Source organism: Andrographis paniculata, unplaced genomic scaffold (genome assembly GCF_009805555.1).
Source record: "Andrographis paniculata isolate CXL003 unplaced genomic scaffold, ASM980555v1 Contig82END, whole genome shotgun sequence".
Classification (NCBI taxonomy): Eukaryota; Viridiplantae; Streptophyta; class Magnoliopsida; order Lamiales; family Acanthaceae; genus Andrographis; species Andrographis paniculata.
Genome location: NW_026137620.1, coordinates 1,265,026 through 1,280,664, shown reverse-complemented (window position 1 = coordinate 1,280,664; position 15,639 = coordinate 1,265,026). Strand labels below are relative to the sequence as shown.

Here is a 15,639-nt window from a genome sequence, read left to right as displayed (position 1 = left end):
ATATAAAAAATTGATAAATAAATTCAATATATATTATTTATTGTTTATTTTCCTTTTCGTCGCAAAACGCAGCCGGAAGTTAAAAATATCCTTTCATTCTTTACCGACGCACAATCTCACGGCAAATCCCGACGAATATCCGGCGAAATTCGACGGGGAGATTTTGGAAATGGCGTGCGGAAGTGTTTCGAACGCGGTTTTCTTGGCAGAGCCATGGATGCCTCCGCCGTTTCTGAGTAAAAAAGTTTCCAGTTTTACACCGCGCAAGAAAACGTCGACGCCGCCTCTGAATTGTGGCTGTAAAATTGTGGCGAGCGATAGGACTAAGAGTTACTTTTATGCGAGAAATTGTTTAAATAGTGAAGGAAATCCATCGAGCGATGATTCTGAGCAAGAGCCACCGCAGGAAGCTGTTCTGAAGGCAATTTCAGGTGATTTTCGTTGGCGTAGTATCAATCCTTGGATTTTGTTTGTTATCTTATTTGACAGTTGCTTACTGTATTAACTTAATTTCTTTAGTTTAATTAGTGATTTGATTATTGGAAATTTTGCTGGAAGATTGTGAGGGTTTAAAATAGTGGCTGTTTCTTCGATGCATTGGTCTTTAATGTTTATCTGGATTCAGAGCCTTTTTCTTTATGAAAGTGAATTAACTGGTGATATATCTTACGGAATTGTCAGAAGTTTCAAAGACTGAAGGCAGAATCAGACAAACTACAAATATGGTTATTGGAGGCACCGTTACAGATGATTCGACAAATGAGTGGCTTGCTTTGGATCAGAAGGTACGCACATGAGTCATGAAACATCTCCTGCATTTTATGGTTTCCAGGGCATTCATTTCTTGTTTCATTTTTACAACCAATCTTTTGCCTATAATGGATCACAATTCACAGGTGAATTCATATCCAACAGTTAGAGGATTTACAGCAATTGGAACTGGAGGTGATGATTTTGTGCATGCAATGGTTGATGCTGTTGAATCAGTAATTCAAAAGCCTGTCCCAGAAGTAAGTATCGATTTCAGAATCTTTATGCATTGTTCCCTTAATCATTATGAGTATCTCAGATTCTTTTTTGATGTGTTATCTTATTATTAGTTTGTTTGATATGAGCTTCCGTTGCTTCAATTTCATCACAATTATTTTAAGATGAAGTTCAGACTTCAGAATGTGGTTTTTTTAAGTTAGTTTAGAAGCCAAGTCATGCAAATAGAAGTAAATATACCTATAGGATGGTCTGTTGTGCAACATCAAATGAGGATAAGTGCTAAGTTATCGAAATTTTGGTTTTACTATATAAGACCTAGAAGATATGTTTAGGTAGTCCCTGGAACAGATATATTTGGATAAAATGTCACATTTTGGCAGACGACTTTCTTTATGCTTAAAGTTCTACCAGTTTAACTGATTGTGGTGGTTTCAGCAAATAGACATAGTAGAAAGTATGAAAGAACACTATTCTAATTTTGAATTTTTTTTTCCTTCTTCCCTCCGGTTGGGGCTGCTTGCCAAAAGTTCTAGACAGAACAATGATTCTCGTGTCTCATCAGGCATCGGTTTATATTTGATTTCAAATATTACGTTACTCTGATGATGATTTTTGATAGCATCAAGACTACCCATAAGATTCTTTATGTGGATAAATCTTCTGATCAGTTAATCTCTTGTGAATAGCATTGTGTTGATCTGAATCAAGAACTTGTTAAACGAAAATTGATTTAGTATGATCGCCACTGCCAACCCTGTTTACCCCATTATAGGTCCATAGCAATTCTAGCATAGGGTCCATGCCCAACTCGTTAATAACTTTGAAAGTGTTGAGGGTGAGGGTGTCAAAAGGTCATTACATAATAATTTCTATACAAATAGAGCTTAAGCTCTATAGCTTCTACAAAATGTCATTAGGGCTGTTTCTTTAAAGTCTGGTTTTGGTCTCACAATTCAATTAATTTCTTTTAATATATTAGGGAAAAAAATTTAATTTTTCATTCAAAATATTACATCAAATCCCTGCTTATATCATCAAACACTATTTTAATTCATATTCTATATCCAAACCCCGAATTCAAACCTTAAGGAAACACACCCGAATGCTTCTCTATGATCATCAAAATGAGAATGTTTACGTGTGTTCGAAATACATTCTTGTCCTTTAGACACTGATTTGTTAGGTATATTTTCTTTCACTATACTTGAGTTTATGTTTCTATGTGTAAGAATGGATAATTTATTCGGAAGAAATAAATAAATAAATAAATAGTTGGTCTCTATAGTTTAAATAAGTCTGCATGCATGTATAGAAGTTTGGATTGAATTTCAATAAAACTAATTTCCGCGAAAATGCATTTTTGCGTGTATGTAAATAGGGAAGATTGAACTCTAACAATTGTATAGTTTGTATGGAACGTTTTCAAATGGGTGCAAGGTACGATCTTGATTTAAAAAATTGGATGAAAAAAAAAAATATATATATATATTTAGCTTTCTCCCAGATCGAACCCCTAATGCCCAATCCCGGGTCGAACCCTAATTGTTTAAATAGATTCCCGAATAGGAAGTTTGATTATCGATTGTATTTATATTATATTAACATCAGTTATATCTTGTCTGTCATTATATCATGTATTGTAGCTGTGATCTGTAACTTCAACACAATAATTGTGTAATCATATATATATATATATATATTTCACATTAAAAAATGAAGTAGGAATTATTAACATGTGTTGTGGTAGTGCAGGGTAAAGTGAAACAGAAGACATCCTCCACTGGCAAATATGTATCTGTAAATATTGGTCCTGTTCGAGTTGTTTCCAGTGAACAGGTCTCTCTCTCTCTATCTCTCTCTCTATCTCTCTCTCTAGAAATAGATATATATATATTCTGTATGTATATGTATGTGATTTTGTGAAGTGCATGTATATTTACTCTGCAGGTGCAAGCAGTGTACAATGCCATGAGAAGAGACAACAGGATGAAATATTTTTTGTAAATCCTACTTCCCCCACTTCAATTATCATCACCTAAACATCTGTCCATCCAATTATTATATATATATATATATAAATATATAAAATATATTTCTATCACAATAATTACTCATTTAAAAAAAAAAAAAAAAAAGGTAATCCGGAATTTGTGAGCTGTCAGATGCGATTTCAAAAAAGAAAAGAAAAATATATGATCGGCGGCGCACTGTAGATACCAAGCGCGTTCCATACTCGCGGCGCATTCTAGCAGAAGCCGCCGCCAAGATCCGCCGCCGCCGGGATCTGGAAGTGCCATAACCTCCCCACCGCCGTAACCAAATTCTTCTTACACAAAAACGCCTCCGCGTACATCCTCTCCACCCGCCGGTCCACGTCGTGCACGAACACGTGCGTCGCACCTGACCTCCGCCGGTTCCGCCCCATCACCGCCGCCGAATATATCGCCGCCATCCTCCCCGGCGCCTCCGGGAAGTACCCCCGCGGCGCGTCCACCATTATCATGTCCCACTCCGTCGCGTACACCTCCTCCGGCAGCATATTCAGCGCCAATCTGCGAACCGCCGACCGGTTTCTTACTCCCCGGCGCCGCCGGTTCAAAATTACGGTTTATTTTAACAAAAAAAAAAACACTACCTGCACTTATCGTTTCCCCGCAGGAACGACTTCGCCGCCGCGCAGTCCGGTTCGCCGCCGTAGTGCCGCCGCAGCAGCTCGTCGGCCTCCGAGAGGCGCGTCCGGTAACGCACGGTGTCCGCGCGTAGACCGGGGGCGTGTTTAAGAACCGTCTGCACCCACTTCGGATCCTCCTCGAGGAATAGCGTCTTGCCACGTGGATTAATCGCCGCCCACATGAGCGAGTCGTGACCCAAGCCGAACACCAGCAAGTTAGCCGAGCCGCCGAGGGAATTCAGCACGCCGACGGAGACGCCGATCTCGGCGTGGCTCTGCTGCGGCACAATGCGTGAAGTGGCGTAGTGGACAATGGCTTCCACTTGAGCCGCCGACTGCGCCGCCGCCGCCGTCCCGTTCTCCTCGGCTCGCGGATCTGCCGGCGCGCCGCCGCAGAAGAGCGGCGCGCGTAGGTATAGAGAGATGAGCAATGCGCCGCTGATTAAGCCGGCGACGGCGACGCCGAGAAGCCGCGTGCTTTCCGGCTTCAATTGCCTTCGATTATGATGGTAATGCTTTTGGGTATGGATTTTCTGCATTGTTTTGAAATAATTCTTTTCTGCCCCACCTAAAAAAACACCTAAATTAATTAGCCAAAAGTATGCACATTTGCAGTGCTAAATGGGGTTTGAAATTTTGGGGCTTTTCATTTTTGTTGAATGAGGCAAGAGGGACCAATTTATTTATTTTATTTTATTTTGGACCATTTTGGTGTGTGATTGGAGAAAGGGGTATGATTCTTGGTGACTGCCGGGACTTGGACTCCTGTATTCTCTGGGAGCTTTGTTCATGGATATATGATGTGGGGCCCATGATCGGGAAAGTTGCGGTGGAGCTGGGGTCCAGGGACCTTCTGGTGAAACCGGTGTGCTAAACACCCAAGGGCATCAAGGTAATTTAATTGACAAATTAATGTCATGTTCATGTTGTGCTTAAACGACACCATAATTGAGAATAGTATTTTTTATTTTTTTTTTCATTAATAAATATCAGGAAAAATATAAATTTACTTTTATAAATTGCACTATTTATTACTTGGTCATTTGATTTTGTTTGTAAGAAAATTTCTATCACACATATTGTCATTATGGTAATTCTGATCAATTTATTTCCATTGTGTGTTGAGAGTTAAAAATTCCTCCCTCCGTCTCATACACCGTGTGTCTGCTACACTGTAGATACGGTAAGTGTAATTAGCAGATAATAAAAAATGTATTAGTGAAAATAATTATTTTATAATATAAATAATTATAAATTAAGATTAAAATAACTAATTAGTTTAATTAAAATTTAAAAAAAAATAAATTAAAAAGTTTAAAATAAGATTAAAAGTGTGTAATTATTTTTTAAAAAACGAAAGTGACATGGAATATGGGACGGACAAAAACATGATATGTAGGACAAAGAGAGTAAAAAATAATTTATTTTTTGTTTATTACTCTTTAGTTTTTATTCCGTATTAAATACTCATATTATTTCTTCCTACAAAATCTTTTTCTTTGTCTTCTTCGTAGCTTACGTATAGACGGTAGAGTTTTATGTAACATACCTTTTTTCTATTGATTAGCCTATTTTAAATTTATTCATTTGTATATTTTTGTATATATATACACCCATAAATAAAAATATAATTGATTTTTTTGTTATATTTTTCTCAATGAATTTTTTTATTTTATCAAACCGAATAATATATTTTTCGTTCTCCAACAAATGCTCTTCCGTTATAATTTTATGTGTAATTATTTCTATGCAATTTTATTATTTGTACAAACTACTTTCTATTTAACATGTTAAAAAAGAATTTCATTACATAAAATATTCAATATTAGAGATTTAGAATAAAATATTTTAATATTTATTTTATTATTTCATCAAATAAAAAATATTAAGATTAACACTCATTACAATATTACACAACTTAATCAAATCAATTAATTATATAATATAATATTTTTTAATATGCGTATCAAAAAAATAGACCAATTTAAATGTTGGTTTTTTTGTTTAGTTCAAATATACAAATAGGATAAATTTAATATATGAACGAATAAGAAAAATGAAAAAAAAAAATAGCAAAAAAGGAAAATAAGATAATATATAATACTATAATAATAAAAAAATAATAAAAAATGTTAAAGGCACATATATATTTTTTCCGAGTTATATGTACTTATTTTGATATTTTCGTCTGTTCAATTTAAATATATTTGTTTTTTAAGTAAAGTACTTTTTACTTTAATAAAAAAAAAGTACTCATATATACTATGTACAATATTACAAAAAATATCAATAAAAAGTAAATAAATTAAAAAATAAATTTATCTTTTTATCTTTGTAGAAAGGAATATATTAAGAGCAAATTGGTTGCCTCTCAATGTGTGTTTGTTTGGGGTTTGAATTTTGAGTTAGAATTTAAATAGTAAAAATTTTGAATTTGAATAGTTGTATGACGTGATATAAATAGGTGTTGATGTGATGTTTTGAATGTAAAATTGATTTTTAGTATAATATAAAAAATAAAAAATAGGTGTTTGATTTGATGTTTTTTAGGGAAAAAATTGGATGAATAGTGTAAATCCAATCCAATCCCCCAAACAAACACACTTAGTGTAATTGGATTTATTCGAGACCAATGAATTTTAGGATTAAGTGAACTTCGGATGGGATGTTTGGAGTGCGTACTCGAAAAAACTAATTTTGACATGAATTCTTGTTGATATGGCTTTAGTCATGGGCATTACTAAGTCTGTTGTCTACCAATCTTAAAGTTTTGTAATTAAATTTATGAGACAAAATGTAATAACTAACTTGGTCATGACCATAATTAAGTGGTACAAGCTATTTTGAAATTTTTCCTAGAATTTTAATTTCAAAATTGTATTTATCTTATGAATTGATGTGTCCAATAATATTTAAATTATGAATTCAAACTTTTGTTTGAATTGAATCAATACATCAATTTATTTTGAATTCAAATGAATATTTGAATTGAAAAACACACTCATTCTTTTTAAATTTTGAAATTTAGATTGAACCTTTTGTTTGTTCATTTTAAATATAAGGTTACTTATTATCTATAAATAGATGGATTGGTCCCATTTGTATATATATATAAGAAAAAAAATGAGATAATTAAAAACAATAAAACACCTTCAGGAGGGCTGTTTGTTTCAAGGATTTGATAGGATTTCATGGGATTTGGATTTTAAAATCCCATAAAATTCATGTTTGGTTAAAAAAAGATAATGGAATTTAAAATAATGTGATTTAAAAACATAATCCAAAATCCTACAAATGAGGAATTTATTAGTAATGGGGTAGACCTTTTACTTTTAAATCTCATTCTATAGGATTTTAAATTTTACTTTTATATTCTTATATAAAAAAAATATATTATATATTATAAATATATTTATATAAAATTAAATTAAATAATTTTAAAATTAATTTTTATTTGAATTATATGTTAAATTAAATTAATACTATTATTTATTATGGTACAATATTTTTAAAATAAATTAATGAATTCATTGTTTTAAATTTTTATTTATTATAAATTTTATTTAAATTATAAAATTATCAGAATGACAATAAGTCGAATTCAGCCGGAACTGAGATCCATCCCGAATATATATATTGTTAGACTTTAGATCCAAATTGGATATGATTATACCAAATTCGGCCGAAACTATACCCGGTAAAACCCGATGGATCTAACAAATTCAATTTTTTTTACAATTCTTAAATTTTAATTTAAAATTATGTACTGACCAAATATATATTATTTATGTATTTTATGAAAAAAATATTATAATAAAATAAATAAATAAATTAAAATTTTTAAAATATTTTTAATATAATTATATTGTTAGAAATTATTTTTTCATATCTAAAGTCTATATATTATTAATATTATAAATCGACTCTGGGTGCAGGTATAGTCCGCTTAGACCCTAGATCCGATTCGGACCCGATTAGAATACCCATAATATGACGCGGATCAAGATCTAATACTCAAATAATTGGACTTAACTTCAAATAAATATGTCAAGTTCGAATCGGGTTTCGAATTTACGATAACCTATTGTAATCCGTATAAAATTATTAATACATTCAATTTATATTTATTATAAATTAGATGTTTAATTTATCAAAATAAATAAAATTCATAGGGGAACAATCATGTCATTTAGAATATAAAAAATTCAAATCCTTCCGCTCATATAAAAAAACAAACAAGACGTGAGAAATATAAATCCCACATAATTTTACCAACCAAACATATGATAGGATTCCAAATCCTAAATATAATAAATCATATCACATATAAATCCTGCTCCCAATCCCACAAAAAAATCCATGAACCAAACAACCTTGGGTATTTGTAATATTAAGTAGACACTACAGTTATTAAACAAAGAAATGAAAAAAAAAGGATAGAAAATTAGACACACTAATTAATAAAAAGACAAACCACCGTAGTAATAATAATAATAACAATAATAATATCTTAAAAGATTCAAAAACCAACAAAGTTACCATCTTCATAACTTAGTTCAGTTTAGTTTAGGATTAAAAAAAAAAAAGCATACCTTAAAAATCTCCCAAAAACTGAAAGTCAGTTCAATATGTTAGAGAACAAGTCTTCTTCTTCATCATACCCACCATTGCCGCCGCCGCGGTGGTGGTGCCCCGCCGCCCACAATCCGCCCTCCGGCACCGTTCCCACATTCATCACCGCCGGAGTTTCCGGCACCGCCATCGATGCCGCTGCCGCCGCCGGAATGGAATCAGTTCCACAAGAACCCCACAAACTAGTTGACAGAAGAGAGAGAGCACGGCTGTATTCCGGCGACGACGACGACATCAGAGACCCCTCCGAACCTGCCGGAAAACGACACCGAGATTAAAACACGATCAATTTTTTAAAACGCAAAATCGCACCGCTAACCTGGGTTCAGAACCTCTGGCGGATTGTCGTGCATGTAGACGGGGATGGGAGCATAGTGCTGCAGTTTGATCCCGGGAACGTGGATTTGTCTATTGGCGCCTTCGTCTTCGTTCGAGTACCCTTTTGTAAGGGTGAACTTGGAGTTGCATGTCCTTGTCCACACCGCGCCGACGGGACTTTGATAATCGATCGCCGCAGCGTTGTTCAGCATGAAACCCATCTCATGCTTCCCTTCTGTCGATCGAAATTAGATTTATCGATAGAATCATATAATTGAAACAAGCTTAGTCTAAAAGTATCGCAACATTGAAATTAGATTTACCGATGAATCATAAATGAAACGAGCTTAGTCTAAAATTATCGCAACATTGAAACTAGATTCATCTTCAGAATCATAAATGAAACGAACTTAGCCTAAAATTATCATAACATTGAAATTAGATTTACCAATGAATCATTAATGAAACGAGCTTAGTCTAAAATTATCGCAACATTGAAATTAGATTTACCTATGAATCATATATGAAACAAGCTTATAGCCTAAAATTATCGCAACATTGAAATTAGATTTACCGATGAATCATTAATGAAACGAGCTTAGTCTAAAATTATCGCAACATTGAAATTAGATTCACCGATGATCATAAATGAAACGAGCTTAGTCTAAAATTATCGCAACATTGAAATTAGATTCACCGATGATCATAAATGAAACGAGCTTAGTCTAAAATTATCGCAACATTGAAATTAGATTCACCGATGATCATAAATGAAACGAGCTTAGTCTAAACTTATCGCAACATTGAAATTAGATCCACCGAAGAATCATAAATGAAACGAATTTGGTCTAAAATTATCGCAACATTGAAATTGGATCCACCGAAGAATCATAAATGAAACGTGTTTGGTCTAAAATTATCGGAACATTGAAATTAGATTCACCGATGAATCATAAATGAAATGAGTTTGGTCTAAAATTATCGCAATATTGAAATTAGATTCATCGATAGAATCATAAATGAAACAAGTTTAGTCTAAAATTATCTTAACATTGAAACTAGATTTCTTGATGAATCATACACGAAACGAGTTTAGTCTAAAATTATCATAACATTGAAACTAAATTTATCGATGAATCTAAAATTATCGCAACATAAGCCACAACAATCAGGTATCGAAAGCTACCCCTTCTTTTAAATTCTTTTGAGGTTTCAGAATCGAAAAGGGACCGTAGAAATCAATTTTGACAATAGTTTACGCTACATTCTTGCGTCGAGAAGATTTAAACACATTTGAGCCACATAAACGATACTTCGATAATTAAAAGCGCCTAAAGTGTGCCTGATTTTGCAAGACAGACATGAAATATATTCAAAATTTCACATCGATAATTAAGTACAACTAAAACAAAAGCGTACCATTACCAAAGAACGGCGATGACAGCCTAGTCGGATTAAACTGGATCGTTTCCTGCTTTGGTTTTCTACGCCTCGCGTTATGATCAGAAAGTCGCCTTCGACAACTGCGCTTCTTTTCATCAAACTCTGCCAAACTGTGGAACCTTCAAAAGAAGAACGAGCAATTCTTTTATACAATAAAGCAGTTCATGTCGAATTCGAAAGTTTCTTCATCGATAATTACCTGCTGCACTGTTGGCAAAACCGACGTTCAAGGCCTCCGACGATAACTTTAGGCCATTTCGAATGACTTTCACAAACTCGATGTTTTCGGTGATATTCTTTCGCAGCTGAAAGATCAGTATTGCAGCCTTCGACTACACATCGCGGCACCGACGGGATTTGAGCTGCGGATTTCATTTTCTTCATCGAAATGGCGGACGTATTCATCACAGGAAAACACGGGTTCTTAACATTGCTCCCAACATTGCCGTTCTCGAAATAAGTTCGCTTGCCAAGCTTGAGGCCAATCAGTTGTTCTCCAGAACCCATAGAAGAATCCGCGCCTCTCGATAAATTAGTCCCTTTCAGCTCCATTTTTTCGCCAGAAAATTCCTCGAAAAATCGACAGCGGGTAGTTTGCAGCCCATCCTTTGTGGAGGAATCGGTAGATGCTGATATTGAGCTCTTGGCAGAATAAACGCGGCCGCTGTCGGAGCCGGAAACGGCGCTATTACCGCATCCTGCCGAGAGATTGAACGATCCAGCTTCGGTTTCTCCATCGTCGACAACCATCCAGTCTGCTAACTGCAACTTTTTTGAACTCTCGATCGATTTTGAACCACACATGACTATGTTCTCCCAATCCCATTTTGCATTCCAGTCCATCTCTGAATATTGGCTCATCAGATTTGCTTCTCAGTTAATTATCCATTCGCTTTCCGAGCATTCCACGCTGCAAATGTGATGTGAAAAAACAGAGATTAAATCCCCGAAAACCAGAGGAGAACCTCAAATAAGAACATCAAATCCCTCAAATTATCAAATACAAATGAGCTTAGCATAAATAAGTTCTCAAGATCTTATCTAAACTTTTGCAATGTGGATTATTAGAACAGATTCAAGGAAGAAATGTGTAGATTAGAACAAACTATGAAAAATCTCAAAAGAAAACAGGTCCAAAACTTGAACAGATTAACATGGAGACAGTGAAAAACAAGAAAAGATCATCACAAAACCAAAAATCAAAGCCTACAAAACCCCATTTTTCTGTTCATCATAAAAGTTCAAGCAATCATACATATCACAAAGTCAGACTATCTTTTTCTTCATTGATTCTTCAAAGTTTCTGACAAAATTACTCTCTCTCTCTCTCTCTCTCTCTCTCTCTCTCTCTCTCTCTCTCTCTCTCTCTCTTCGTACTTTCAGCAGTTTGCATAACTGAAAAGGCTGTTTACTAATTTCTACAGACTGCCTGAAGCTTAACCCAACTTTTCTTTTCTTTCAGACAACACAACACCACCACCAAGAACAAATCAAAAAATGGCATTTCTCTATAATCTATCTCCAACTTTCTATTTTCGCACCAACTGACTTTTCACCTGCTCAGTTTCATCCCGGATTAAACTCCATTAATAACAAGATCAGAGGATCTCAAATCTCCACCTAACTAATTGCACAAATGAATTATGATCAATCAAGTCCCCCATATGTCGCTTTCAATGACTTTTCACCTAACTAACCGCACAGATGTCAGCAAAAATCACTACCAAAACAGCTGTTGCTTTAATTCTTCGATCGGGAATTACCACTTAGTACTAACTACACTGCTAACTAAAAATGTATAGTCTCCACCTACACCTCACACTCTTCAATAATACACTCAGGAATTAAATAGCTATGGGGGCAGTTTATGGTCCCCAACCTAGCTAGGGTTTCATTATTGGAACTACAACAACACAAATTTAATGAAAACAAACAAACAAACAAACAAACAACAAAAACACTTCCACAATCAGTACATACAAGCTGTTTCCAATCCACAATCACGTAGAAATCAATCAATCATTAAAAAAACTAGAAAAATTAACAGTAGTCGAAGACAGAAGAAGAAATCGGAGACAAATCCACACAATTAGGAACGGAATACAATTTCAATTAGCGCGAACTACTTGAGGATGCTTTTTCAGCCATTATAATTACAATCCATCCCCGAATCCGGCAGAGTTCATCGCATTGACCGGAGAAATAGTTCCCACATTCCCGGCGCAATGATTACAGCAGTGAAGATAAATTAGTTAACCGAGCCACAGCATGATTAAGCAACGAATAACAGCAGAAAAAGGTCAAAAAAACACCTTCTCGATAAGGAAAAATAAAGAGAGCTGCAGCTTACCCAGTGCGCGCAGAGAGGGATCCAATAATGTGTGGAGAATTTGGGGGTTTGAGCGAAAGTGAGGCGACAAATTTCTTACCAAATGGAGAAAGCCACTGAGTGGGAACAATGGCGATAACAGTGTGAGCTTACTATACAATGGAGAGGAGGCAGGGGATTGTGATACCCTGCAGCGCGGTTTTTGTGCACCGGGTTGAATCTGACGGTTGCAATTTCGGTTTTAGGAATGGACGGTGGTGATGAATTTGGGAGTGTGGGAGGGTGCAGAGGGACCTAGTGTAGATTAGTGAGTGTAAAGGGACGGTGGGGGATGGCGGAGGACAGGTGGACGGCTGAGATTGGATGACAGAAAAGGACAGGGATTTTGGTCTGCAACTGGCACATGGCAGAAAGTAGTGCAACAGTGGAAACGAAATGGGACCCGCCATTGTTGTATCTCTTGTCTATTTCCTTGTTGTCGTTTTTGGGTTTTGTTCTTTTATTTATCTAAAATTTTATACTCTAAAAATGATGTTTAAAAAATTAATAAATAATAATATTTAATTAAAAGTGGATATAAATTAAAATATAAAAAATTAAAATATTTTTATTTTTAAATAATTTAAAAATATATATATTAAAGTAATAATTATGGATAGTTTAAAAAAGTATGATTAATTTTGTTATAAAGTGGAGATTACGATTACTAAATAAGGAAACAAAATAATTGTTTTGTGACAGACAAAAATAAAAAAACAAGACAACTCTATTGGGACGAAAGAAGCATAATTTTAAACTCTATTTAGGATTTAGTATTAGATTAAAAATATTTTCGTCCATTTTGAAAGAGACTCTTTGAGATTTTGTATAGATTAAAAAATAATACTCTCTCCGTCTCATATACCATGTCCATGTTGCCGTTTTTGTTCGTCCCACATACCATGTCACTTTCATTTTTTGGAAAATAATTACACACTTTAATCTCAATTTAAATTTTTAAATTTTATTTTTTTAAATTTTAATTAAACTAACTAGTTATCTTAATTTTAATTTATAAGTATTTATATTATAGGATAATTATTTTCACTAATACATTCTTAATTATCTACTAATTACATCCTACCTAAAATACGGTGTCTACAGTGTAGTAGACACAGTATCTGAGACGGAGGGAGTAATATTTTATTGATTAGTATAAGTGTGTAAGACATTTGAATATTTTTGTCATTTGACTTTATATAAAAATTAAATGTATATATCATTTGTATGTTTGTAATTTAAATAAAAATTAATGGTATTTTGGTATTAGTATATGATTATCTTAACTAAAAGAAATAAATACTTTAAAATAGGACAGACGAAAAGGTAAAATTAGTATTTTAAATTGGGACCGAGAAAGTTTTTTTTTTTTTTTTGTCCCAAAATAATATGGATATTTGGAATGAGAATGAGAATTAATAAATATTAGTATTAAATTGATATTTTGGGTAAAAGTGTTTCTAAGAGATTAAAATACTTTTACTTTATGTAATTATAAAAATAGAGATAGTTTTGTAAAAGATTAGAAACTAGTTACCAAAAATAAAATTAGGACTATTTTTTTTAAACGCACGAAAATAACAAAATTGGACTATTATTTTATGACATATAAAATAATATTTTATTAGTTAGTTAAAGTGTGTAAGAAATTTCGACATTTTTTACCTTGTATTTGTAATGATATATTTGTATTTTAAATAAAAGTTAAAAATATTTTGATATTAGTGTATGATTATTTTTACTAAAAGAGATATTTTTTACTATGATTAACGAAAATGATAATTTAAATTAGGACCGAGGGAGTACTTACTATAAAATACTACTCTCTCCATCCCACATTTTGTGTCTAATTTATTGTAGATACGATAACTTTAGGTAAAATATAATTAGTTAATAATTAAGAAATATTTTAATAAAAACAATAATCAAATTAATTATAAATTAAGATTAAAATCAATTTTAAAATATAATTATATCACGAAAATAAGGTGGGATACACAAAAATAGAAATAATAGACGAAAAACATAGGATGGAGGACGTAATATTTTAATGTCCGAATTTTTTTATTTTACTTTTTCCGTTTAGAATAATTATGTCATTTTTTTAATTAAATTTATATATAATTTATACCTCACTACATTATTATTAATTTTTAATAAATTTTTATAATACTCTACTTTATTTTTTATCTATCATACTATTATATTAAATTATTATTATTTATAAATCTCAGTGCCCGAATATTATAACATAATTAGTCTAGATGAAAAAAAATATAATTTTAATTGAATACCGAAAATTTAAAATTATATGATATTGTAATATAATGAGAAATAGATAAAAATAGCATTTTGCATTACAACAATAAAAAATAATAATTATTATTATAATAATAATAATAATAATTTATATAAATATACTTAGATAAGTGGAAAAAATAACTATAAATTAGTTATAATTTATTTAGAAATAATAAAATTATGAAGAGATAAATATGCATAAATTATCATTTTAATGTAAAAATATATATAATATTTTATATAAGGATTTATATAATTTATTTTGATATTAATATACAATTTTTTTAAATATTTTTCATCTATAACTATTTAATTATTTTAGATTGTGAATAATCCATAGTTTACATAAGTAATAAAATGCAATTATTCACATAATATGTTACTATTTTATTTTACTATACCTTTATTATAGTCGTTGTCTTCGAATTTTCTTTTATATACATAGTTCGTCTAATGTAACTTATCTTATCGGATGTTTGAAAATTTACTGATAGTACACTTAAATAATGGCACCTACAAATTTTCACACCAAAAAAAAAAAAAAAACACACCTTAAATAATTTTTAATATAAGTAAAAAGTAAATTATTTAATTTAATATTTTTGAAAAGAAAAATACTATATTCTTCCGCAACCAATCTATCTATTTACATTTTGTGTCATTATTTTTAACATTAAAAATATTCTTATATTTCTTATACAAATAACGGTACATTAGTATTATAAAACACAAATAAAAGTATTTTTATGATTTTTTTTAATTTGTATTATATTTTAATATAATAATTAATATTCAAATATTACTATACAAAAAATAAATTGATAAATTGGTTGTGGACGAGGACAATATAAATAATTAAAAACCAATCAAACACGCCTTTAAATTTTCATGAATTTGTTTACTTTTCATTTAAAAA

General features: G+C 32.2%; 3 protein-coding genes across 8 annotated transcripts; 1 reads left to right on the top strand and 2 right to left on the bottom strand.

Moving 5' to 3' along the window:
* The first annotated feature begins 57 nt into the window (after window positions 1–57).
* LOC127241394 (uncharacterized) lies at window positions 58–4,360 on the top strand. Of its 2 annotated transcripts, none has more exons than XM_051260419.1 (5): window positions 58–431; window positions 685–785; window positions 897–1,010; window positions 2,743–2,826; window positions 2,938–4,360. In XM_051260419.1, exons 1-5 carry the CDS (start codon window positions 170–172, stop codon window positions 2,992–2,994), a joined length of 618 nt encoding a protein of 205 aa, XP_051116376.1. In that variant the 5' UTR covers window positions 58–169; the 3' UTR covers window positions 2,995–4,360. The 2 variants fall into 2 exon arrangements, with proteins under 2 accessions (XP_051116376.1, XP_051116375.1); XM_051260418.1 differs by having other exon boundaries at window positions 682–785.
* Window positions 2,903–4,200, bottom strand: LOC127241393 (probable methyltransferase At1g27930). Its single transcript, XM_051260417.1, has 2 exons — window positions 3,626–4,200; window positions 2,903–3,542 (listed from the first exon to the last, which is right to left on the bottom strand). The coding sequence occupies exons 1-2, from the start codon at window positions 4,198–4,200 to the stop codon at window positions 3,236–3,238; spliced, it is 882 nt and encodes a 293-aa protein (XP_051116374.1). The 3' UTR covers window positions 2,903–3,235.
* A 3,506-nt stretch (window positions 4,361–7,866) lies between the features above and the next one.
* Window positions 7,867–12,536, bottom strand: LOC127241168 (squamosa promoter-binding-like protein 12). 5 transcript variants are annotated; one of them, XM_051260090.1, is made up of 5 exons: window positions 11,310–12,077; window positions 10,254–10,964; window positions 10,037–10,173; window positions 8,613–8,846; window positions 7,867–8,545 (listed from the first exon to the last, which is right to left on the bottom strand). In XM_051260090.1, the coding sequence occupies exons 2-5, from the start codon at window positions 10,913–10,915 to the stop codon at window positions 8,280–8,282; spliced, it is 1,299 nt and encodes a 432-aa protein (XP_051116047.1). In that variant the 5' UTR covers window positions 10,916–10,964; window positions 11,310–12,077; the 3' UTR covers window positions 7,867–8,279. The 5 variants fall into 5 exon arrangements, with proteins under 5 accessions (XP_051116047.1, XP_051116045.1, XP_051116046.1 ...); XM_051260088.1 differs by lacking the exon at window positions 11,310–12,077 and adding an exon at window positions 12,159–12,347 and having other exon boundaries at window positions 7,868–8,545; window positions 10,031–10,173; XM_051260089.1 differs by lacking the exon at window positions 11,310–12,077 and adding an exon at window positions 12,181–12,347 and having other exon boundaries at window positions 7,868–8,545; window positions 10,031–10,173.
* Window positions 12,537–15,639: the final 3,103 nt, after the last annotated feature.